Here is a 27,094-nt window from a genome sequence, read left to right on the forward strand (position 1 = left end):
ACACATTGAAAAAAAAATGGAGGGCAAAAAGATCATTTTTTGTGGAAAAAATATGATTTTTTATTTTCTCGGCTCTACGTAATTAACTTCTGTGAAGCACTTGGTTGTTCAAAGTGCCCACCACACATTTCCTTGGGGGGGGGGGGGGTTTAGTTTTCAAAATGGGGTCACTTGTTGGGGGGGTTTCCACTGTTTAGACTCGTGGCTATTTTGAGATTTAGAAAAAAATGAAATCCAGCAAAATGTCACCGGTGATGGCGGCACCTGCACAGTAGTATCTATAAGTAAGAGATAGAGGCTACTGCACAGGGGCCGCTGGTGTCATTTTGCTGGATGTGATTTTTTTTCTAAGCCTCACAATAGCCACAATAGCCACAATATTATAGGCATTATCACCAATAATATCAATGTTATTATATGCATTATGTAATAATGGGGGCAGGTCAGTGAGGGGTCAGCGACCTGTCATAAGCCAATACAGATGAATATGTAATCAGAGCACCACATAAAGCCCCGCCCACAGCCCCGCCCGCAGCCCCGCCCCAGAGCACGAGAATCTCATTAACTGAAAACTACAAATACAGATTACACAACAGTAAACCAGAGTTGCCCTCATTTATGGTGGACCATTGGAGCTACTATGGATCCTGACCAGAAGATTAGAGAAAATAATATTGCTCCCCATTTCAGGAGAGATTGTGCAGTAATCTGAATTCCTTAGGATCAAAAACAATGTAATTTATGACATGGAGTGACTCCATGACACCAGGGCTGGAGCCAACACATCTCCTGCAGGCGGGAATAAATGTATATTACAGCCCTCAGCCACGCACAGCTTAGAGATCTATCATGGCACAGGTGGAATGTTTGTCCTGGAGATTATCACAATCCTCCTGAAGTTAGTTGGTTTTAATACAAATTGAAAAGTCAGGATAAAGGGAAACTCTGCTGTTATTGGACAGAAATTGTGTCTTTCCCTCATCCTTCAAACATGCCTCAATCACACTCATCCTCAAAAAGCCCTCCCTTGACCCATCCTCTGTGTCAAACTATCACCCAATATCTCTCCTCCCTTACACCTCAAAACTACTGGAACAGCATGTATATCTTGAACTGTCCTCCCACCTCTCCTTCTGTTCCCTCTTTGACCGGTTACATTCTGGCTTCCGACCGCATCACTCAACTGAAACTGCCCTAACTAAAGTCACTAATGACTTACTAACCGCCAAGAGCAAGCGACACTACTCTGTCCTCCTTCTCCTGGACCTGTCTTCTGCCTTCAACACCGTGGACCATTCCCTCCTGCTACAGATTCTCTCATTTCTTGGCATCACAGACTTGGCCCTATCCTGGATCGTGTTGTATTTTGGTGTGCTCGGCGCACCCTCAAAAGGACGCATGCGCCAGCAAACGCATACCTGCGCATGGCCTGCGTACCCAATGCTAAAGATAGGGTACGCAGGTCACATGCAGCGTCTTGCGCCCATAGGCGGAGCAGCCGGGAGGAGGCGCGGCCTGGGTTGGAGCTTAGCGGCGGCCGTGCGCAGACCGACGCAGGTCAGTGAAATGCTAGTGTGAAACTAGCCTAAGTCAGTTCTATACCAAAATGGCGTCTGTGTCTTCAGACAACACCCTGGAAGGAATCCTTGGAATGCAGAAGCTGAGATACTGGATACCATATATGGAAGCGAAGCTGAAATGGACCTATCATAGACTGACACTGGCTACTCAGAAGATTGTGTGACACCCATTTCCTGCCTCTTTGTCTTGAGAATAAACTTCAGTTGTGTGCAAGCCTTTACTGAGAAAGGAGTAGACATCTAACTCTGTGTTCGCTGTGACTCTTTAAGCGCGCACTTGGCCTATATTGGGTCAGGTACAAGCAATCATATAGATCTCGCTTTAAGGGATCACCCTCACACTAATACCAGGGGGTAGGTGGATCCTCCAGGTTGTAAGTTCTATAGAAAAGGGCTTTCACTGCCCAAAGTCATTTGAACAGTTTTGGGTGGAGGAGAATGTTGTGGTCTAGAGGCAAAATGGTGATCATGGTAATACGGCCGGACTACACCACCGATAAAGCAGCCACAGCCGGTGACTGAGAGGAATCTGTGATGTCTCTGCATTCAGTGGTTACTACTCACCTGGGTAGTCATATGTGGGAATCTCCTCTTTACACCACTCATCACCCCTCACATATGTCTCTGTAGGATTAATATCGGTCAGAGCTTCACCCTGAAACAAATATTGTAAAAGTCACAGACAGATGGAGAAGTCCCATCTATGATCAGCTCTAATCCTGCCATCTCCACCGTTCTCATTACACAAGTATAAAACATATAATACTGGTGGATAAAACAAGACTGAGCACAAGACCTTCACAGCCGTCTACACATCACAGGGGAGATCTCCTGACACCTTCTCTCCATCTACCTGATGATCCTGAGGAGCACTGGGATCTTCTTGGTTACAGTCCTGTGGAAGAAGAGGACGGGGACATCTCTCTGGTGTTGTCCTCTTACTGGATAGATCTGGAGGAAACACATACAGGGACTTCATTCTCTACATACAGATAATTATAGGCCGTGTGTATTTAGTCCTGTCTATTACCTGGAGATGTGAGGGGCTGGGGAACCTCCATTTTGACGTCCTTGTACAGATCTCTGTGTCCTTCTAAATACTCCCACTCCTCCATGGAGAAATAGACAGCGACATCCTGACACCTTATAGGAACCTGACACATACAATGATACTGTCATCCCCCGATCCCTTCATAGTGTTACTGTATAATGTCCCAGCATTCCCAGCAGTGTCACCTCTCCAGTCAGCAGCTCAATCATCTTGTAGATGAGTTCTAGGATCTTCTGGTCATTGATGTCCTCATGGATCAGGGGGTGAGGTGGAGGCCCCGTGATTGGGCTCAGGGGTCTTCCCCATCCCTCAGACACAGGGTCCTGACAGCGATCACTAGAGGTCTTCTTCACCACTGTGTAATCCTGGTTATAGAGAGACACATTAATAAATCTCACTACAGACATTTCCAGAGTCCTCACCTCTCCAGTTCTGTCCATCTGTTATTCCCATAGATAAGAATGATGTAATGTGACGTCATCAGAATCTCTCACCTCTCCAGTGAGATGGAAGAGGATCTCTAGGGTGAGGTGTAATATCCTCTCCGCCATCTTGTCTCTGTCCATATCCATCCTTGATGGGTAAATCAGGAAAATTCTCTTCTGTAGAAGATCTTCACTGAGAGGATCCGATATTGTAGAGACCTGAATGAGAAGAAGATGATCCGATGTAACATCATAAGAATCCTGTGTAATAATACAATTACTGGAGATAATAAGGGAAACATATGAGGAGATTTATTATCTTACAGGGTTTAGTTTTCTCCCCTGACATCTACTAATAAAACCTATATATTTAGGCCACAGACAACAAGCAGTTTCCTCCTCGGAGTCGGCAGCTGAACACGTTCCTCATAGACTCATCTTCCATAACGCTAATTCTCGTCTCATTACCGACACTGGAATCGGCATTAGCAATACTGCAGGAGAGATTCATTACACGCGACATGAGAAATAACTCCTTCATGATGAGGACGACATCTTCATCTTCTACTGCGGCTCTAGAGACAGATTTGGCCAGAGTCGGTCACTGCCTCCATCCCCACCGGCCGTCTATATGAAGGTTTCCCGTCTTCCCCGCACTGGAATCTTCTATCTATATGTAATATATGGGTACAACCCCAAGAACACAGTCCCAACTGCGAGGCCTAGTGGGGGAAACATCATACTTTGGGGGGGCTTTTCTGTAAAGGGGACAGGACAACTGCAACGTATTGAAGTAAGGATGGATGGGGTCTTGTATCGGGAGATTTTGGCCAACAACCTCCTTCTCTCAGTAACAGCATTGAAGATGCGTGGAGGCTGGGTCTTAGAACAGAACAACGACCCGAAACACAGAGACAGGGAAACTAAGGAAAGAATAACACAGGGACCGAAAGGGTTAATAGGACTCACAGGAGGAACCGGCCCAGAAAGCAGAAGGTCCAGGAGGGTCCACCACATATATGGCTGCTCTGTGCACACAGGACCTGTGATGAGGTCACAGGAGGGGAGGAGTCAGGGGTCACATGATCAGGGGCCTCAGTGTGTGCAGGACTCTGCTGTGCTGGTTGTCATGGTGCTGGATGAGGGGAAGTTTATGTGTGGGGTCAGGAGGGGTTTACAGGGTGGATGTAGCAGAGCCGTGTGTGTACGAGGTGTACGGAGCGGAGCCGTGTGTGTACGAGGTGTACGGAGCGGAGCCGTGTGTGTACGAGGTGTACGGAGCGGAGCCGTGTGTGTACGAGGTGTGCGGAGCCGTGTGTGTACGAGGTGTACGGAGCGGAGCCGTGTGTGTACGAGGTGTACGGAGCGGAGCCGTGTGTGTACGAGGTGTACGGAGCGGAGCCGTGTGTGTACGAGGTGTACGGAGCGGAGCCGCGTGTGTATGAGGTGTACGGAGCGGAGCCGTGTGTGTACGAGGTGTACGGAGCGGAGCCGTGTGTGTACGAGGTGTACGGAGCGGAGCCGCGTGTGTACGAGATGTACGGAGCGGAGCCGAGTGTGTACGAGGTGTACGGAGCGGAGCCGTGTGTGTACGAGGTGTACGGAGCGGAGCCGCGTGTGTACGAGGTGTACGGAGCGGAGCCGTGTGTGTACGAGGTGTACGGAGTGGAGCCGTGTGTGTATGAGGTGTACGGAGCGGAGCCGTGTGTGTACGAGGTGTACGGAGTGGAGCCGTGTGTGTATGAGGTGTACGGAGCGGAGCCGTGTGTGTACGAGGTGTACGGAGCGGAGCCGTGTGTGTACGAGATGTACGGAGCGGAGCCGCGTGTGTACGAGGTGTACGGAGCGGAGCCGCGTGTGTACGAGGTGTACGGAGCGGAGTCGTATGTGTACGAGGTGTACGGAGCGGAGCCGTGTGTGTACGAGGTGTACGGAGCGGAGTCGTATGTGTACGAGGTGTGCAGAGCGGAGCCGTGTGTGTACGAGGTGTATGGAGCGGAGCCGTGTGTGTACGAGGTGTACGGAGTGGAGCCGTGTGTGTACGAGGTGTACGGAGCGGAGCCGTGTGTGTACGAGGTGTACGGAGCGGAGCCGTGTGTGTACGAGGTGTACGGAGCGGAGCCGTATGTGTACGAGGTGTACGGAGCGGAGTCGTGTGTGTACGAGGTGTATGGAGCGGAGCCGTGTGTGTACGAGGTGTACGGAGCGGAGTCGTGTGTGTACGAGGTGTATGGAGCGGAGCCGTGTGTGTACGAGGTGTACGGAGTGGAGCCGTGTGTGTACGAGGTGTACGGAGTGGAGCCGTGTGTGTACGAGGTGTACGGAGCGGAGCCGTGTGTGTACGAGGTGTACGGAGCGGAGCCGTATGTGTACGAGGTGTACGGAGCGGAGTCGTGTGTGTACGAGGTGTATGGAGCGGAGCCGTGTGTGTACGAGGTGTACGGAGTGGAGCCGTGTGTGTACGAGGTGTACGGAGTGGAGCCGTGTGTGTACGAGGTGTACGGAGCGGAGCCGTGTGTGTACGAGGTGTACGGAGCGGAGCCGTATGTGTACGAGGTGTACGGAGCGGAGCCGTGTGTGTACGAGGTGTACGGAGCAGAGCCGTGTGTGTACGAGGTGTACGGAGCGGAGCCGTATGTGTACGAGGTGTACGGAGCGGAGTCGTGTGTGTACGAGGTGTACAGAGTGGAGCCGCGTTTGTATGGACCCCTCTGTGTACTCCCAGCTTCGGTCGCAGACGCCTCTGTGTATGCTGTTTAAACCCATATACCCCCAGCTTCAGTCTCAGACCCCTATGTGCAGGCTGTATACACCCGTATACCCCCAGCTTCAGTCTCAGACCTCTCAGTGTATGCTGTATACACCTGTATTCCCCCAGCTTCGATTGCAGACCCCTCAGTGTGCTCTTTATACACCCGTATACCCCCAGATTCGGTCACAGACCCCGCGTCTCTCACACTGTATACACCCGTATACCCCCAGCTTCGGTCACAGACCCCTCTGTGTATGCTGTATACACCTGTATACCCACAGCTTCGGTCCCAGACCCCTCTGTGTACTCTGTATACACCCGTATGCCACCAACTTCAGTCACAGACCACTCTGTGTACACTGTATACCCCCAGCTTCGGTCACAGACACCTGTGTACACTGTATACACCCGTATACCCCCAGGTTCGGTCGCAGACCCCTGTGTATGCTGTATACACCTGTATACCCCCAGCTTTAGTCACAGACCCCCCTGTGTGCGCTGTATACACCCGTATACCCCCAACTTCAGTCGCAGACCCCTCTGTGTATGCTGTATGCACCCGTATACCCCCAGCTTCGGTCTTAGACCCCTCCGTGTATGCTGTATACACCCGTATATCCCCAGCTTCGGTCGCAGACACCTCTGTGTACGCTGTATGTACCTGTATACCCCTAGCTTCAGTTGCAGACTCGGTTGCATACCCCTGTGTGCGCTGTATACACCTGTATACCCCCAGCTTTGGTCACAGACCCCTCTGTGTATGCTGTATAGACTTGTATACCCCCAGCTTCGGGCATAGACCCCTCCGTGTATGCTGTATACACCCGTATATCCCCAGCTTCGGTCGCAGACCCCTGTGTACGCTGTATACACCCGTATACCCCCAGCTTCAGTCGCAAACCCCTGTGTATGCTGTATACACCCATATACCCCCAGCTTCGGTCGCAGACCCCTGTGTACTTTGTATACACCCGTATACCCCCAGCTTCAGTCGCAAACCCCTGTGTATGCTGTATACACCCGTATAACCCCAGCTTCGGTCACAGACCCCGCACATCTCACACTGTAGAACTGACGCCGGACACACACGGTAAAACTGCGGTCGTCGGTCTCTCATCTCTCACACTTATACTGATAACATAAGATGGAGTCAGACGAACCCTCCTACAAAACGTGAGAACAAAGTCATTACTACAGGACAGTGTGAGAAAGGGATTTATTCTACAAGAAACGCTGGGGCCACAAATGAGAATAACATAATGTCGTTCATCTTCTCTTTCACCATAGATATTGACAGTGAGGGCGACTTCCACTTTACCGCAATGTGGATTTTAGTGGCCATACATAAGTAGTTTACTAGCTTCTGAAAGCTTTCTGGAAGCCGGGAAGGCCTGGTTCCCAGTAAAAGGGTAGAAGGTTCCAGAACAACCGGTCCACCATACATCTATGCTATCAGACACTTCACCTTCTCCCAAAGCTCAGAAACCACCGTACAAGTCCACCAAATATGTCTCATGTCACCAGATATTCCACAGCCCCTAAAACAGTCTCCCGAGATTTTAGGAAAAATGCTGTGAATTTTTTCCGGTACATAATAGACTCTGTGCAATAGTTTTAAGGAGGTCTCCACAAGGGAAGTCTGGTGACTACCTTCTGATATGGTGTCACAGCTACGATACCATTCATCAATTGACTGTTCAAACCTCAGATCCTCCTCCCACTGGAACATATACTTCAATTTTTTATCATTTTGTGGAGAATTTCTAGCATAGTAGATCAATGAGATCGTTCCCCTGCCCAAAGGGTCATTTAGACATTTTTTTTCAAAACTGGTTGCCCTGAGAGTAGTACCGCTCGGGAGGATCTGCTTTGCAAAGTGGGAGATCTGGTTCAAGCGCATTACCTCCCTAACTAGAGGGTCAAATGTTTGAACAAATTCCTGTCTGTCAAGTAAGATATTAAATGGGGAACACAAATGTTTAAGAATATGAATACCTTTCAGCTTCCACCAAGAAAAAAATTGTGGCTCAAGACCTGGTGGGAACATGGGGTTTTGTAATATAGCTGTCAGGGGAGAAGGGCTTGATTGTAAGTTATATTTAAACCGGACTTTCCTCCAAAGAAGCAACGAGTGGACTGTAAAAGGAGCCACATTCATTAACCCCCGTGGAAGTCGGTCTGTGGTCCACATTAGGCCTGATAAAGAGAATGGTTTGGAGAGAAATGATTCCAGAATAACCCATCTCGGACTATTGGGATATGAACACGCACTTATTAATGGAGCAATCTGTGCCGACTTGTAATAAAGTGTAAAATTAGGGAGGGATAAACCCCCTTCTTTTCTGTGACGGAACATAAGTTTTTGCGCAATTCTGGGTTGTTTTCCGAGCCAAAGAAACTTAGACATCATAGAGTGTAACTGAGTGAACGTTCTGGCTGGTACCATAATTGGGAGGGACCTAAATAGATGTAAGAAGCGAGGCAGTGACACCATTTTTAATGCATGTATTCTGCCGAGCCAGAATAACTTTGAGGAAGCCCATCTATCCAGGTCCCTCTGGAAGTTTTGGATCAGTGGAGTGTTATTCCACCGAAACAGAGGTGACCTGTTGGCTGTTAAGTTGATACCCAGATATTTTAGAGAATGTTCTTTGTGTATAAACCCAAAATGGGAGGCTATATTAGTTTTCTCTGTCTTAGGAAAATTTACAAATAATGCTTCGGATTTATCAATGTTAATCTTTAACCCTGAGATCTTCGTGAAGGTGGGAAATCAAGTGAGGGAGTGTAGTGTGGTGACTTATTAATGTTAGCAGGAGATCATCCGCAAAGAGGCTGACTTTATATTGGTCTCCCATATTCTCAGGGCCCAGGATATTCTGATCTCTCCTTATTGCTTCCACAATGGGTTCCATTGCAAGTGCAAAAAGATACGGAGATAGAGGACAGCCCTGCCTGGTACCCTCTGAATATTAATTGGAGGGGGGCGTGGTGACGGGAGTTTTACATAAGCGATAGGGCTATCATATAACAATTGGAGGCACTTTATAAGTTTAGGGGAGATTCCGACTTCCGATAGAACCGTAAAAAGATACGTCCAGGACGCCGAATCGAAAGCCCTCTCAATATCTAATGCAAGCAGGAGAAGTCGCTTTCGCTGTAGGTTAGTTGTATGAATAATATTTAACGCTCTCCTAATATTATCTGGCGCCTGTCGCGCTGGTATAAAACCAACCTGATCCCGATGGATGAGGTGAGGGAGGATTTTATTGATCCTGTTAGTCACAATGGATGTAAAGATTTTGAAGTCAATGTATAAGAGGGATATAGGTCTATAATTTGTTGTGAGATGATCTTTCTTAGGGTTAGGGATTACGGTTACATGCGCCACGTAGAACTCAGGGGGCAGCTGTGAGCCATTTAGTAGTGAATTACAGAGGTTTTTATATGTGGTGTCAGCACATCGCTGCATTTTTTATAATATATTGCTGTAAGACCATCCGGTCCCGGGGCCTTTCCTTTTTTTAGTTTTTTGAGTGTTGAAACTATTTCCTCCTCAGAGATGTGTAAATGGAGTTGTTGTGCCGCGGACTCAGTCAGTGTAGGTAGATGTAGTGTGTGAAGGAATGACTCCAGTAGTGAGCGGGGGTGATTGTGGGGGCGAATACAAACTCTGGGAGTATTCATTATAAGTGCTATACATGACATCGGGGTGGGCTGAGATCTGACCCTTAGGGTCTTTTATAGAGGAGATTATATTCAGTGTGTTATGATTGAGTCACTGTAGGAGGCAAAAACAGAAATGCTAGCTAAGTCCAGAAAAACCAGAGAGGTTGGCAGCTATCGGATTGCAGACCCCTGATCCTATCACAACAACTAACAGTAGCCGTGGGGGGTTCCTACGATGCCCTAGACCCCTCGATCACAGCTGGAGAATTAAATAGGCCTAAAGAAAGAAAGGGGAAATCTAAACTGCCCCAGAGCAGACCCCAAAGCAATAGGCAGCCCCCAACGTATAATGACGGTAAAGCAAGATGAAAACACTAACACAGACAGAAAGATAGACTGAGCAAAGACGGGGCCCAAGCTAACTAGATAGGAAAGGACAGGAAGGCTGCTGTCTGCACTCCGTGAAAAACCCTATGAAAATAAGAGCCAACAGACTGACAGTGAAAAAGGCCCTGAAGACGCTAAGCTTCAAAAAAGCTATGTCAGTACTCAGGAATATTCTGAAGACAGAGCAATCGGCAAAAGGAGATTCAGCTCACCCCAGCAGGGAATGGCAGAATCCAGAAAAGCAAGGAAAACAAAAACAAAACACAAATGCTAACAGGCAAAGCAGAAAACTTAGCTTTAGAGGAGCAGGAAACAGACTGGTGTCCTAGAAGTCCACAGAGAAATCACCCGCAGGGCAGAAGGGCGTCGGCAGCCTTATATCCAGTCCGTGACTCCACTCAGCCAGTCATCCTCATTAGGCTCAGGTGCCTGATAATCAGGCTCATTACCTTCCTTTACCAGAATAGGGAGTTCACCAGACCTCAGTGACGAGGGGGAAAATGAACTCACAACACAGTGACTCTCTCATTCTGAGCTTACGAGCTGGCATCTTATTAGGCTTATTGGCATGGTGATAAAACGCAGCTTTACTCCAAGTTAGCGCCTCTCCGTTCTGGTGGTGAGAATGGCGTCTAATTGTCATTTCATATCTTGTATTTGTGTAGATAAGTATAGGGGTGAAGAACGCTGATTGGCCAATTCTAACTCCTGCAGTTTCTCCTCCAGTCTGGGCTGTAATTCAGACCTTTCTTCTTCCTGTTGGCCGATAACTTAATCACAGAACCGGGAATAGATTTTCTGTGCGCGAGTCACATTGCTCCAAGTGAGGCCTCCTCCGCTGTGTGAGTTTAGGGGAAATTTGTTATATCTTCTCTTATAGCGGTTACATTAGAGATTTGGGCATTTTAGCTCCTGGTGTGGAGTCGATAGCACAATCATATGCCGCCATATAGTAGACAGCCGGTAACTGGTGAGAATTCCCTCATGTGTGGGGTCTATTTCCCTCCAGAGAAATCACACGTTACATTCCACACATAACACTGTGTAGAGAAGGCGGTGCGGGGTAATTGTGCCAGTAGTGAGGGGCGAATAATGGCGGGAATGTCACTGACTGAGGAGAAGTCTCCATGGAGGTCTGCACTCCGGAGATCATGTGACCCCTGACTCCTCCCCTCCTGTGACCTCATCACAGGTCCTGTGCACAGAGCGGCCATATATGTGGAGTGCGGCTCTGCAGGTTAGTGATGGGCAGTCCGGCTCTTCTGGCTCCTTTCCCCACTTTTCTCCCTCCTGTCCCCTCACTATAAAGCCTGGGCCTCATTATACAGCTGTACTGGGGTCTAGTGAAGGCTTTTTAGCCCTTTCCTCAGACTGTAGCTCCTGGGAACAGGCCCTCACTCCTGTCCCTTCACTATAAAGCCTGGGCCTCATTATACAGCTGTACAGGGGTCTAGTGAAGGCTTTTTAGCCCTTTCCTCAGACTGTAGCTCCTGGGAACAGGCCCTCACTCCTGTCCCTTCACTATAAAGCCTGGGCCTCATTATACAGCTGTACAGGGGTCTAGTGAAGGCTTTTTAGCCCTTTCCTCAGACTGTAGCTCCTGGGAACAGGCCCTCACTCCTGTCCCTTCACTATAAAGCCTGGGCCTCATTATACAGCTGTACAGGGGTCTAGTGAAGGCTTTTTAGCCCTTTCCACAGACTGTAGCACCTGGGAACAGGCCCTCACTCCTGTCCCTTCACTATAAAGCCTGGGCCTCATTATACAGCTGTACAGGGGTCTAGTGAAGGCTTTTTAGCCCTTTCCTCAGACTGTAGCTCCTGGGAACAGGCCCTCACTCCTGTTCCTTCACTATAAAGCCTGGACCTCATTATACAGCTGTACAGGGGTCTAGTGAAGGCTTTTTGGCCCTTTCCTCAGACTGTAGCTCCTGGGATCAGGCCCTCACTCCTGTCCCTTCACTATAAAGCCTGGGCCTCATTATACAGCTGTACAGGGGTGTAGTGAAGGCTTTTTAGCCCTTTCCTCAGACTGTAGCTCCTGGTCACCATGTGATCTCACATAACCCAAACAAGCTAACTAAGGTGTGAAATCTTGATCAAAATTATCTCAGTACACAAATCTCTAAAGGTGCCCAAAGTTTTGCATCGCCCTTTTTCCTTTTTGCAATTATGAAATTGTAAAAAAGTCTATATTTTTTTTATTATTATTGTTGCCTAAAATACAAAGGCCATGTGTCATCTTAGAGGTTCGGCCTTTTAGAGATCATTTCATCTTCATCTTACTACTGCCCACAATAACGGTCATTTTGACCAGGGGTGCCCACACCTTTACATGCCACTGTCAATGCTTCATCCCGCTGGTGCTCAATATTTAATAGGGTCTTACAATTAAACTTAATGAAAAGTTTGGTGAATGTCTTTGAGCTGTTATTACTAGAGATGAGCGAATATCGTCGGAGAAGTTGTTATTGGCTAATATCACTTACCGAATAGCTGCATCGGGACCCCGGATCCCTGGAGCGCTCAGCTGCATGTGTCGCCCTCCATGCAGGTGCTGTGACTATCACACAGCGCGACACACGCAGCTGATTATCGGGAGCGCTCCAGCACACTGAGTCCTGCACACACTGAGGCCGCTGATCATGTGACCCCTGACTCCTCCCCTCCTGTGACCTCATCACAGGTCCTGTGCGCACAGAGCAGTCATATATGTGGCGGACACTCCTGGATCTTCTGCTTTCTGGGCCGGTTCCTCCTGTGAGTCCTATTAACCCTTTCGCTCCCTGTATTCTCCTTTCTGACAGGACAATATCTGAATCCGGATAGTGTGACAGGAATTTAAGCAATGTGGAAGGAAAAAATGACAATTTTACTTTTATTTCCTCACAAAAATGTGACTTTAGCCCCAAAATTGGCAGCGTAACACATCCTTATTTTCCCCACTGTAGTTTGTAGACTCCATATACAGATCCCTTAAGTGTGAAAAGAGCTGAATTCCCCACTTAAGTTATTGCATTTTGGAAATTGCCCCCACTGGGAATTTATCTCCAGGTAAAGGCACAATGGTGTCTCCATGGGGGTTGTGCTCACAGCCTAACATCGTGTGGCCTCCAAAGAAATGCCACCCAGCACCATTACTGACCACTGCCAAACCGGTCATGCTGAAGGGTGTTGCAGGCAGCAGATCGCTCTCCACGGCGTCTCCAGACTCTGTCACCTGCTTCCATCTGTGAAGAGCACAGGGCGCCAGTGGCGAATTTGCCAATCCTGGTGTTTTGTGGCAAATGCCAAGTGTCCTGTACAGTGTTGGGCTGTGAGCACAACCCCCATCTGTGGACGTCAGGACCTCAGACCATCCTCATGGACTCAGTTTCTAACCGTTTGTGCAGACACATGAACAATTCTGGCCTACTGAAGATCATTTTGCAGGGCTCTGGCAGTGCTCCTCCTGTTTCTCCTTGCACAAAGGTGGAGGTAGCGGTCCTGCTGCTGGGTTGTTGCCCTCATACGGCCCCCTCCACATCTCCTGGTGTACTGGCCTGTCTCTTGGTAGCACCTCCAGCCTCTGGACACTACGCTGACAGACACAGCAAACCTTCTTGCCACAGCTCGCATTGATGTGCCATCCTGGATGAGCTGCACTACCTGAGCCACTTGTGTTAGTTGTAGAGTCCGTGTCATGCTACCACGAGTATGAAAGCACAACCAACATTCAAAAGTGACCAAAACATCAGCCAGAAAGCATTGATACCGAGATGTGGTCTGTGGTCCCCACCTGCAGAACCACTCCTTTATTGAGGGTGTCTTGATAATTGCCAATAATTTCCATCTGTTGTCTATTCCATTTGCACAACATCATGTGAAATTGATTGTCAACCAGTGTTGCTTCCTAAGTGGACAGTTTGATTTCACAGAAGTTTGATTTACTTGGAGTTATATTCTGTTGTTTAAGTGTTCCCTTTATTTTTTTGAACAGTGTATATAGATAGATAGATTTTTTTTTCTTTACGTTGGAGGGTCCAATTCCAGCTATTGCTGTCGGATCTGTAAACCCCTCTGATCAGTGCGATCATACAACATACAAGCCTCTGATGGCTCCGGTGATGCCCTGTACTACTGTAGTGCTGTGTATCATCACTGCCTGTCAGTGTAATACTAACGGCCCCATACACATGAGATCTGAGTTGGCTGAACGGTCATTTGGCAGACGGCGATCTCTCCCGACTCCCCCATACACACAAATATTCCAGCTTTCCTGTGGTCTGTATGAGAGAGTCGCCTCCAGACTCCTCTAGAGGAGGATTATCTACAGGAAGAACAAACAGATTATCCTCTGAAATTCAGGATGCCAGATCCTTCTCTGCCCTGACATCATCTGTCGGGAGGCCCCCAAATACATTATATGGTCGGCCAAACCCCCCGAAATCAGTGCTTTCATGGAACTTTAGTCTAATGTGTATGGGGGCGTTATAAGGTAACTTATTGGACGCTGCCTCTGGCCCGGCCTAATAGACCTTCATACATTGCAGCCCAGACCCCATTATTAGGCATGTAAGTATCATAGTAACTAGGCCGCCCCATACTATCGAGTACTTGGAGGCGGGGGGCATTCAGCCAAACTCTGTCACACCTTCTTAGATGCCATGTTTGCTTTTCACAGCAGCAAGGGGTTAAACTGCCAGGGTTTTTGTTGCAGCCTCATCTGTGCCGTCCCTGCGGTGTACATCTATGTTCTGGGGACCAAAAGAATTAATTTGCAAAAAAATTGTTTCACTTGTTGAAATATAGTAAAATGTGTCTTCTGCTTTTTCCATGTTTTTTTCTTCTTGCAAGAATTGTTGGAGCCAATTTTCTTTAGAAACATTTAAATATCGGCTTTTTCTGGAGTTTTTCTTGTAATATAGGAAAGCCTAAGGCCAGAAATAAACCCCATAAATCACTGTACATGGAGACTTTGGGATCAGATCATTTCTGTCCGTTGTGTTTGTGGAAACAAAAAATCTTTTCTAAAAGCCTCAAACTTCTGTGTGTGACTCAGAGCTGAGATCTAACGGGATAGAAGATTCCAGTGCGGGGAAGACGGGAAACCTTCATATAGACGGCCGGTGGGGATGGAGGCAGTGACCGACTCTGGCCAAATCTGTCTCTAGAGCCGCAGTAGAAGATGAAGATGTCGTCCTCACCATGAAGGAGTTATTTCTCATGTCGCGTGTAATGAATATCTCCTGCAGTATTGCTAATGCCGATTCCAGTGTCGGTAATGAGACGAGAATTAGCGTTATGGAAGATGAGTCTATGAGGAACGTGTTCAGCTGCCGACTCTGAGGAGGAAACTGCTTGTTGTCTGTGGCCTAAATATATAGGTTTTATTAGTAGATGTCAGGGGAGAAAACTAAACCCTGTAAGATAATAAATCTCCTCCTATGTTTCCCTTATTATCTCCAGTAATTGTATTATTACACAGGATTCTTATGATGTTACATCGGCTCATCTTCTTCTCATTCAGGTCTCTACAATATCGGATCCTCTCAGTGAAGATCTTCTACAGAAGAGAATTTTCCTGATTTACCCATCAAGGATGGATATGGACAGAGACAAGATGGCGGAGAGGATGTTACACCTCACCCTAGAGATCCTCTTCCGTCTCACTGGAGAGGTGAGAGATTCTGATGACGTCACATTACATCATTCTTATCTATGGGAATAACAGATGGACAGAACTGGAGAGGTGAGGACTCTGGAAATGTCTGTAGTGAGATTTATTAATGTGTCTCTCCATAACCAGGATTACACAGTGGTGAAGAAGACCTCTAGTGATTGCTGTCAGGACCCTGTGTCTGAGGGATGGGGAAGACCTCTGAGCCCAATCACGGGGCCTCCACCTCACCCCCTGATCCATGAGGACATCAATGACCAGAAGATCCTAGAACTCATCTACAAGATGATGGAGCTCCTGACTGGAGAGGTGACACTGCTGGGAATGCTGGGACATTATACAGTAACACTATGAAGGGATCGGGGGGATGATGGTATCATTGTATGTGTCAGGTTCCTATAAGGTGTCAGGATGTCGCTGTCTATTTCTCCATGGAGGAATGGGAGTATTTAGAAGGACACAGAGATCTGTACAAGAACGTCATAATGGAGGTTCCCCAGCCCCTCACATCACCAGGTAATAGACAGGACTAAATACACACGGCCTATAATTATCTGTATGTAGAGAATGAATTCAGTCCCTGTATGTGTTTCCTCCAGATCTGTCCAGTAAGAGGACAACACCAGAGAGATGTCCCCGTCCTCTTCTTCCACAGGACAGTAAACAAGAAGATCCCAGTGCTCCTCAGGATCATCAGGTAGATGGAGAGAAGGTGTCAGGAGATCTCCCCTGTGATGTGTAGACGGCTGTGAAGGTCTTGTGCTCAGTCTTGTTTTATCCACCAGTATTATATGTTTTATACTTGTGTAATGAGAACGGTGGAGATGGCAGGATTAGAGCTGATCATAGATGGGACTTCTCCATCTGTCTGTGACTTTTACAATATTTGTTTCAGGGTGAAGATCTGACCCATATTAATACTACAGAGACATATGTGAGAGATGATGAGTGGTGTAAAGAGGAGATTCCCACATATGACTACCCAGGTGAGTAGTAACCACTGAATGCAGAGAAGTCACAGATTCTTCTCAGTCACCGGCTGTGGCTACTTTATCGGTGGTGTAGTCCGGCCGTATTACCATGATCACCATTTTGCCTCTAGACCACAACATTCTCCTCCACCCAAAACTGTTCAAATGACTTTGGGCAATGAAAGCCCTTTTCTATAGAACTTACAACCTGGAGGATCCACCTACCACCTGGGATTAGATACCAGGGGAAGCAAAGGAGCATGCAGTCATTTTAATATAAAAAATATCAAAATCATTTTATTAAATACCAATAGTACAAAAACTCCACTATCTCCTCCTTGATAAAGCGGCGGGGGACGTCGCGAAATGCGTGTCGGGGGTTCCAACACTTGGCTCTCCTCTCCTTCCCCTCCCTGGTAAGTTGCCGTTCTTGATCTCTCTGCAGCCTTGGGGGCATTTTCCTTATGGTACACTTGCACTGTGTCCTTATAGCAGGTATCACATATTCAGGGGAATTTGTAGTTACAGTATATTCTGCGCTGCCGCAAGAAAGTATTCCAGGAGATCGATGTCAAAGATTCACAGTGGTTTATTCTACGCGTTTTGGTGGTCTCATGCCCCCTTCATCAGGAAATACCACACAGTATGTACAGGCATCACACGTATATATAGTTGAGACAGGATGCTGGGATTCAAAAAAACGAGCGCCAACAGATCAGATGACACAGTGTCAAAGTTCATAGTCGTTACAGGGTTAACGGTTCACATGGCTTGTACCACATAAAAATGTACAATAAAACAATTATTAACTGAGGACATAAATGGTGTATTCATTTATAGAGACAAATTCAATTAACAAGAAAAGAAAAAGATAAAAAGAGAGAGAGTGAAAAAATGCCGACTTTCACTGAGTGGATAAGAACTCATACTAAAATGAACCTTCAAGCGTGGAAGCGGACACCTTACATATGGACTGAACGATGGAACAGGAAAAGCTTCCTTATTTTTGGAAAGTCCAATGAAATCGTTATATTAGATGTGAAAAACCTTCCACGCTTGAGGGTGTGAGGGTGATCCCTTAAAGCGAGATCTATATGATTGCTTGTACCTGACCTAATATAGGCCGAGTGCGCGCTTAAAGAGTCACACCGAACACAGAGTTAGATGTCTACTCCTTTCTCAGTAAAGGCTTGCACACAACTGAAGTTTATTCTCAAGACAGAGACAGGAAATGGGTGTCACACAATCTCCTGAGGAGCCAGTGTCAGTCTATGATAGGTCCATTTCACCTTCACTTCCATATATGGTATCCAGTATCTCAGCTTCTGCATTCCAAGGATTCCTTCCAGGGTGTTGTCTGAAGACACAGACGCCATCTTGGTACACCATATCTGAACTGACTTATATAAGGGTTAATAATTGATTTCATCAGCCATTCTCTCCTTCACATTAGGAGACGCTGACCGTTACCTGCCCAGATCTGTAACTATAAAGCCAAATGACAGCGTACGTAGAATGTGCTGACAAGATAGAAAATCACTTGTAGAAAAATCTTATGCTGGGCCTGTAAGAGAAAGCGGAGGGTAATGATGCTGTTGGCTTCCTAGATCCCTGAGATTTTATCGGATGAATCTTCTCTCCCTTCTGTGCTGCTGAATGTCTCATGGTCCCTACAAGACCAGGTCCAGTCTTTCTGGCCAAACTTCCCTTTTATGAGCGACAACAGTAAATGTGCAGTGAGGCCAAGTGTGGATTTCTGCACAATAACAGCAGAGTTTCCCTTTATCCTGACTTTTCAATTTGTATTAAAACCAACTAACTTCAAGGAGGATTGTGATAATCTACAGGACAAACATTCCACCTGTGCCATGATAGATCTCTAAGCTGTGCGTGGCTGAGGGCTGTAATATACATTTATTCCCGCCTGCAGGAGATGTGTTGGCTCCAGCCCTGGTGTCATGGAGTCACTCCACGTCATAAATTACATTGTTTCTGATCCTAAGGAATTCAGATTACTGCACAATCTCTCCTGAAATGGGGAGCAATATTATTTTCTCTAATCTTCTGCTCAGGATTCATAGTAGCTCCAATGGTCCACCATAAATGAGGGCAACTCTGGTTTACTGTTGTGTAATCTGTATTTGTAGTTTTCAGTAATGAGATTCTCGTGCTCTGGGGCGGGGCTGTGGGCGGGGCTGTGGGCGGGGCTTTATGTGGTGCTCTGATTACATATTCATCTGTATTGGCTTATGACAGGTCGCTGACCCCTCACTAACCTGCCCCCATTATTACATAATGCATATAATAGCATTGATATTATTGTTGATAATGCCTATAATATTGTGGCTATTGTGGGGTTAGGCCGGGGTCACACTGGCGAGGAATACGGCCGAGTGAGAGGCGCTAAAAGCACGCATTAGACGCGGACCAATGATTCTCTATGGGGTCCCTCGCACCAGCCGTATATTTCTCATCCGTATTCTACGCTCCGTGCCAATCACAGCATGCTGGGACTGTCAGCGTACTACGGCCGTAATACGCCAATGCAAGTCTATGGGTGCGCAAAAAATACGGATTACACACGGACCACACATGTGACTTGCGAGAAATACGCACCCGGTGTCTTTTAGAAAAGCCGGCAATTCAGTGCGCTATACAGTAAAATCACACTGACAGGTTTAATAAAGAAACGAAAGAATAGATATAGACACATAGAATACATTATATATATATATATATACACACATGTCATTGAGACACACACATATATATATATATATGCATTCTATGAGTATATATCTATTCTTTGGTTTCTGTTAGAAACCCTGTCATAGGGCTCCATTATATGTCCATTTTGCAAGCCTGCGAGAAAATCTCGCCATACGGATGCTTACATGCGCAAAATACGCAACCACACCTTGATTACAGATGACATACGGAGCACTATTTAGGGGTCATTCATCCGTATTACTCATGTAAAATACTGACCGTATTTTGCGTCGGTTAGTGTGACCCCGGCCTTAGAAAAAAAATACATCCAGCAAAATGTCACCAGCGGCCCCTGTCCAGTAGCCTCTGTGTCTTACTTATAGACGCTACTGTGCAGGCGCCGCCATCACCGGTGACATTTTGCTGGATGTAATTTTTTTCTAAGCCTCACAATAACATATTGTGCCCAGCTTGTGTCTCTGGAGACCTCTAACCCCACCTACCCCTGGAAATTGTTAAAGGGAATCTGTCCCCCTTTTTTGAGATATCCTATAATGATATCTTTCAATTGTGTGTCACCTAAGGATTCTCTTAGTACTTTTGCTTCCCCCTGACCCCGCACCTTTCATGCATAAATACCTTGTTTATATCGGTTCAGATGTATGTAAACTGCCGCTGTCCGGTCCGCTGGGCGGGGCTTATTCAACTTCTCCCCCCTCCCTGTCTTGCTCTACACAAAAAGAAATGTGTAGAGCAAGACAGGGAGGGGGGAGCAGGTGAATAAGCCCCGCCCAGCGGACCGGACAGCGGCAGTTTACATACATCTGAACCGATATAAGAAAGGTATTTATGCATGAAAGGTGCGGGGTCAGGGGGAAGCAAAAGTACTAAGAGAATCCTTATGTGACACACAATTGAAAGATATCATTATAGGATATCTCAAAAAAGGGGGACAGATTCCCTTTAAGTCAGCTCTACTCAAATGTGTCTGTCACTAAATAAACCAAATGCTTGAATGTCAAAACAGTTCAAAAACGTGGTTCTGTGTGGAAGATTGTAAAGCCGTCATGGAGGCATAAGGCTGGCAATGATGGGCATTGTGGGTAATAATAGCGGGGATCATGCCTCATTCCTCTCTAGGAACATACACGACATCTTCTCTGGGGGTTCTTTCTTGGTTCAGTTACTGGGATGAGTGCAATAAAATGTCGCTCAGTGAGTCTTCTCACATCTTCACATTCTAAAGGATTGGCGGGGACAAAATTTTTAAAAACAAGATTTTCAGTGACCTTTTCCTGATGATCAAGGAAAGTATCTGCATTTCCGGCTTTTTTGTATAACACAAAAGAATTATATGTGGCCACCTGAAACAAATACATGACTAACTTTTTATACCAGATATATGATTTTCTTGATCCCTGGTATGGCTGTAGAACCTGATCTGCAAGGTCCACACCCCATATATTTGTGGTAGTCAATGTCAGACACAGGTTTTGGAGTAGTGGATCCCTGTTGGTCTGCAGTGGCCCTTGTGGCATCTGTGTGGATCGAGCTCAGGATAAAGATATCTTTTTTATCCTTATACTTAAGGGCAAGCAGCTCTCCATTGTGTAAAGCCCCTGACTGCCCCTTTCAGAACTTTTTTTTGACCAATGATCGTGGAAACCCGTGATGGTTTTTGCGAATGGTCCCACAAGCCCCTATGTTATGTTCAACCAAACTTTTAATTAGGGGTATACTGGTGTAGTAGTTCTCAACATACAGATTGTAGCCTTATTGTAAAAATGGAGTTATCAGCTCCCAAACGATTTTTCCAGATGTCCCCAGATAAGTAGGGCATCCTGGTGGGTTTAGTTGGCTGTCTTTCCCCTCATAAATGCGAAAAGCCTTCATAACAGGTCCTAAGAAGAACAGAAGAAAACATAGGGGTGGCTTGAACAGGGTGGTTGGACCAATAGGACCGAATGCTCATTTCTTTAACAAACCCCATAGCGAATGTAAGTCCTAAAATGTTTTCATTTCTAGGACATTAGTTGGTTCCATAAATGTGACCTAGCACAATAGGATTGTGGATTCTGGCTGATGAATTGGGACACATATAAATTTGTAGGACAATATGCTCTAGCAAGCTATCTGTCAGAAACAAATTAAAAAAATAATTGGTGCAAATTTTTCCACCTCCACATTTATACCAGGAATGGCATTAAAATTAGGGATGAATGGAGTAGCCGAATCCGAAGCCTCCCATCTGGGTAATGCTACATCAAGAGGCAAAGCCCCTTGGACATTGGTGTGCGCCAATTCACGAGCACTAGGGACAGCGCTAGTACTGGGCATTGTTACCTGAGTTGGAGACATTTCTCCAGAAGCGCTATTTGTCCTTCTTGTTGTACTGGTCCTTGTGTGTGAGGATGGACCAGAATCACTGCTCATTTCTGAGCTATCACTGTCTCTGCTACTAAAGCCCTCGAAATCCACATCGCCATCTGACACTGCACTTTCTTCACTGTCAGAACATAAAAGCGCATAAGCCTCCTCTGCACCATGAAACTGACCGGCCATTTTATTCATTTTTATTTTTTTTTCCTGGAAATAGAAAACTCTGACATGACTGATGTGACCAAATTAATGGGGAGACAATTGAGAAAAGCAAAATTCTTTAGCCTAACCCTAACTTTAGAATAAACCCTAACCCTAACTTTAGCATATCAGTAATCCTAACTATAGCATTAACCAGAGGCGTATCTAGGCTTTCTGGCACCCGGGGCAAGAATTCGGTTCGGCGCCCCCCCCCAAGTACATATGCGACTTGCACACTTAGCCATGTACCCACGAGCTGCTCCTCCTAATGCTCTCAATGTTCAGTAAAAAACTGAGAGAAGCAGGAAGAGAAGCTCGTTGTCACAGGACCATAAGTATGAGAGTCGCATATGAGTGAAGTGTCCGTGTGATGACACGGGAACCTGCAGAGCTGAATCCTGACACTGCAGCTTCTGAATTCTCACAATGAATGCACTGCACACTTTTAGGATTCTCACTTGCCGATGTACAGTCATGTCAGCACAAGTATGTGATTTATATACTTCTGGCCACATTCCGACTAGACGTGCCCGGCCTCGCTCTGTTCATTTTCATTGAGTGAGGCCACACATGTCTAGTCAGCATGTGACCGAATGTATGTAAATTACCGGCACGAGAGAATCCTGACAGCGTGCAGTGAGCACTGTGAGAATTCAGAAGTCTGCAGTCACATAGAATGTCTGCAGACTCAGCACAAACCTGGACAACCCCTTTAATGTTCCTAACAAATAAAAACATGAGAATTAGTCAGTATCACAAATAACATTTACATCCAAGTACCTTATAGATGACGTCGTCTCTGCAGTCGGTCTCCTTTTCTTCTTCTTGTCCAGACCCCATGATGAGTTTTCTCATCCACAGCTGTCTCTGTAGACGTCCATCTTCTCCGGTGTTCTGCAGCAAATCTCCACACGACGCCCTTAAAGATAGAAGTGTCATTATAATGCCCCTAAATAAAAATATCTGCAATATACTGTCACCTCACACTATTCCCCTCTAGCATCCCACCTGTTCACCATACTGTCTCCTCATATATTTACCCCCTCACTCGCTATACTGTCTGCTCACACATATCCCCGACTCCCCATACTGTGTCCATCCACATACATTAACCCATTCGCTCCCCTTACTGTCTGCACCCAACCCCCATACTGTTTCCTCATACATACTCTTTATTTTGTGTCCTCAAATCTCCCCACACATTAAATCCCCCATCCCCAATCCCCCACATACATTAAGTACCCCCATCCCCATTCCAAATCCCCCACACATTAAATAACCCCCCATCCGCACTCCAAATCCCCCCACACATTAACCCAATCCCCACTCATTAACCCCCATCAGCACTCCAAATACCCCCGCACATTAACCCCAACCCCACTCATTAACGCCCCCATACATTAACCCCCATCCCCATTCATTAACCCCCACACACATTAACCCAATCCCCACTCATTAACACCATCACCACTCCAAATCCCCCCAGACATTAAATAACCATCTGCACTCCAAATACCCCCACACATTAACCCCATCCCCACTCATTAACGCCCCCACACATTAATCCCCATCCCCATTCATTAACCCCCGCACACATTAACCCAATCCACACTCATTAACCCCCATCACATTAAATAACCCCCATCAGCACTCCAAATACCCCCACACATTAACCCCAACCCCACTCATTAACGCCCCCATACATTAACCCCCATCCCCATTCATTAACCCCCGCACACATTAACCCAATCCCCACTCATTAACCCCCATCACATTAAATAACCCCCATCTCCACTCCAAATCCCCCCACACATTAACCCCATGGCATCCCCACTCATTAACCCCACACACATTAACCCCCATCCCCACTCTAAATACCCCCACACATTAACCGCCATCCCCTCTACAAATCCCCCCCATCTCCACTCATTAACTCCCCCTCATCTCCCATCTTCGGTGGTTCTTCAGCTCCACAGAGGAGCACACTTACCACCAGCGTTTCCTTTGGGCACCGGGGAGTGACGTCAGCAGCGTGATCACATGACCTGATCACGATGCTGACGTCGCTCTGGCCCGGCGGTCAGAGCTTCAATTGTACAGGCGTCTGTATAGACGCCAGTACAATTGCTCCCTGGGAGACGGCACGGCCTCCTTCTCTGCGCCGGCTGTCAGCTTGACAGCTGACACAGAGAACCGCCGACTCCCAGGCCGGGGGGCGGCAGAACGCAGCCGACAGGGAGGACACTGCGGACTGCTGCATTAGGCGGCCCGACTGCACCCCCCTGCTGGCTGCGCCCGGGGCAACTGCCCCGGCTGCCCCCCCCTAGATACGCCACTGGCATTAACTCTAACCTGCCTTATCTGTTTTTCCATTGACAAATGATGGACCTGAGTGGGGACTTGTTTTTTGTGAGATGAGAATTGGTATTATTTTCGCCTACATAACATTGATTGGTTTCTTTTTATTCGATATTTGGGAGGCAGAATGAACCAACAGTTGAACACCACACACTACTGGTCCATCCAACAAGGTTTTCTATTAGACTGTGAACTGTCATTGTCTTGGTAAATAATTAAACTTTTTTACATAGCTTGCCATTTTTATGGACAGTTTAAGTAGAAGTGTTCAAAAATATAAAACTCAAGGATATTTTATTAAAAATAATTGTTTTTTTTATCTTAGCAGATGACTGTACCAGGAGATCAGAGGGACAGCTGACATCTTCAATTTTTAAATCTGATGATCTTGAGATCCTACAAGATACAACTGAAGTGAATGCCATTACTCCAGATATATCATCATCCATTCACAGCAAAGATCTGTCATCTGATCCTATGAAACAGGTCCCATCTCCTGATTCATTACTGACTACTAAGGAAAATCAAAGTCACAAAAGAGGCATTAAAAAACAAACTGCTCCTTTAGCAAAGAAGCCTTTTTCCTGTTCAGAATGTGGGAAATGTTTTGCACATAAATCACATTTTGTTATACACCATAGAACTCACACAGGGGAGAAGCCTTTTTCATGTTCAGAATGTGGGAAGTGTTTTGCACGTAAATCACGGCTTGTTACTCACCATAGAACTCACACAGGGGAGAAGCCTTTTTCATGTTCAGAATGTGGGAAGTGTTTTTCACATAAATCACTGCTTGTTACTCACCATAGAACTCACACAGGGGAGAAGCCTTTTTCATGTTCAGAATGTGGGAAGTATTTTGCATGTAAATCACTGCTTGTTACTCACCATAGAACTCACACAGGGGAGAAGCCTTTTTCATGTTCAGAATGTGGGAAATGTTTTGCACGCAAATCAAATTTTGTTACTCACCATAGAACTCACACAGGCGAGAAGCCTTTTTCCTGTTCAGAATGTGGGAAATGTTTTAATGAGAAATCTCATTTTGTTACACACCACAGAATGCACACAGGGGAGAAGCCTTTTTCCTGTTCAGAATGTGGGAAATGTTTTAATGAGAAATCTCATTTTGTTACACACCACAGAACGCACACAGGGGAGAAGCCTTTTTCCTGTTCAGAATGTGGGAAATGTTTTAATGAGAAATCAAATTTGGTTAATCACCATAGAACTCACACAGGGGAGAAGCCTTTTTCCTGTTCAGAATGTGGGAAATATTTTAGCCGGAAAGTGATTCTTGTTAGACATCAGAGAACTCACACGGGGGAGAAGCCTTTTAAATGTTCAGAATGTGGGAAATGTTTTAACTGGAAGCAAAGTTTGGTTGATCACCATAGAACTCACACAGGAGAGAAGCCTTTTTCCTGTTCAGAATGTGGGAAATGTTTTAACCGGAAAGGGAATCTTGATGAACACCAAAGAACCCACACAGGAGAGAAGCCTTTTTCCTGTTCAGAATGTGGGAAATATTTTAACCGGAAAGCGCTTCTTGTTAGACATCAGAGCAGTCACACAGAGGAGAAGCCTTTTTCATTTTCTTAATGTGGGAAATATTTTACTTGGAAATCAACTGTTAATAAACATTAGAGATGTCACATAGGGGAGAAGCCTTTTTTATGTTCATAATGTTGGAATAGTTTTAGCCAAAATTGAATCTTCATAAATGGGTTGTTTCTTGTCATTCCTCATGTTTGCTAAAAAAAGGATAAAACTAAACTTTATTAATTCCAAATGTAAATCTATACCCATAATTGACCCCCTGAAGGTCAGTCAGTAGGTGACCAATAGAAAAAGCATATACCCCACATCTCAGTATACAGGGTGAGGTGACGTATACACACTCACTCTCCTAGACTCTCATGTCAACGGGTTTCATCGTCCTCACAAAAGGCGACTCATCAGGAGACTATTTAATATTGACCTATATTCAAGCGAGACTAGACAAAAAAACTAAAATCATGTATCATGTTATCCGAAACAGTCAGAAAACTAGCCACATATTGGCAGATCCCAGGCTTCAAACTGTATAATTCGTAAGTTTATAAGCCCCTCCAGTGTCAGGAATAGATAGTATGTGACAATACAGTATAATTGTTGTGTTTTTCTCCTATATACACTGGCTACCCATCCACTCCAGAATTCAGTATAAACTTATTACCCTCACCCACAAAGCCCTCCATGGCTCAGCACCACCCTACATCTCCTCCCTTGTTTCAGTCTACCACCCTACCCGCGCCCTCCGTTCTGCTGATGACCTGAGGTTGGTATCCTCAATAGTCAGAACCTCCCACTCCCGTCTCCAAGACTTTACACGTGCCGCGCCAATTCTTTGGAATGCACTTCCCAGGTCAAAACGATTAGTCCCCAATCCCCACAATTTTAAGCGTGCCCTAAAAACGCATTTATTCAGACTGGCCTATCGCCTCAACACATTAACCTAATCTATCCCTGTGTGGCACAGCCAAAAGTTTTACCATAACCAGGTTCCTCGCATCATGTTCCCACATGCTTTATGCATCCATTAGCCCTCTGTGTCTGTACTGTCACACACTTAACATTATGGCTGGTCCATACAATCAGGGCAACTGTTACCACCCACCTTTCGTGTCTACCTCTTTCCTCATAGACTGTAAGCTTGCGAGCAGGGCCCTCTTTCCTCTTGGTATTTGTTATAATCTACTGTATGATTATTGTTATGCTGTAATGTCTATTGTCTGTACAAATCCCCTCTGAAATGTAAAGTGCTGCGGAATATGTCGGCGCTATAAAAATAAAATTTATTATTATTATTATTATTATTATAGGGACTGCCCTAGTTTGGTAATGCAACTGCTGTTAATTAGTAGTGCAGACAAATTGTCCTAGACTAAACTCAGTTTTCAGACGGCCCAATA

General features: G+C 46.2%; 2 protein-coding genes and 1 long non-coding RNA gene across 3 annotated transcripts in view; 1 reads left to right on the forward strand and 2 right to left on the reverse strand.

Annotated features, from left to right (window-relative positions):
- LOC141075744 (uncharacterized) overlaps positions 1-27,094 on the reverse strand; it is a 559,419-nt gene that overhangs the window by 334,524 nt on the left and 197,801 nt on the right. The window lies entirely within an intron of this gene.
- Positions 2,453-2,984, reverse strand: LOC141075726 (uncharacterized). Its single transcript, XR_012227332.1, has 3 exons — positions 2,817-2,984; positions 2,611-2,734; positions 2,453-2,531 (listed from the first exon to the last, which is right to left on the reverse strand). It is a non-coding gene; the product is annotated as an uncharacterized lncRNA (long non-coding RNA).
- Positions 7,854-25,799, forward strand: LOC141075730 (uncharacterized). Its single transcript, XM_073562878.1, has 2 exons — positions 7,854-7,863; positions 24,469-25,799. Exons 1-2 carry the CDS (start codon positions 7,854-7,856, stop codon positions 25,740-25,742), a joined length of 1,284 nt encoding a protein of 427 aa, XP_073418979.1. The 3' UTR covers positions 25,743-25,799.

The sequence above is a fragment of the Dendrobates tinctorius genome, unplaced genomic scaffold (genome assembly GCF_039654945.1).
Source record: "Dendrobates tinctorius isolate UK_male_01 unplaced genomic scaffold, ASM3965494v1 ptg000368l, whole genome shotgun sequence".
NCBI classification, from domain to species: Eukaryota; Metazoa; Chordata; class Amphibia; order Anura; family Dendrobatidae; genus Dendrobates; species Dendrobates tinctorius.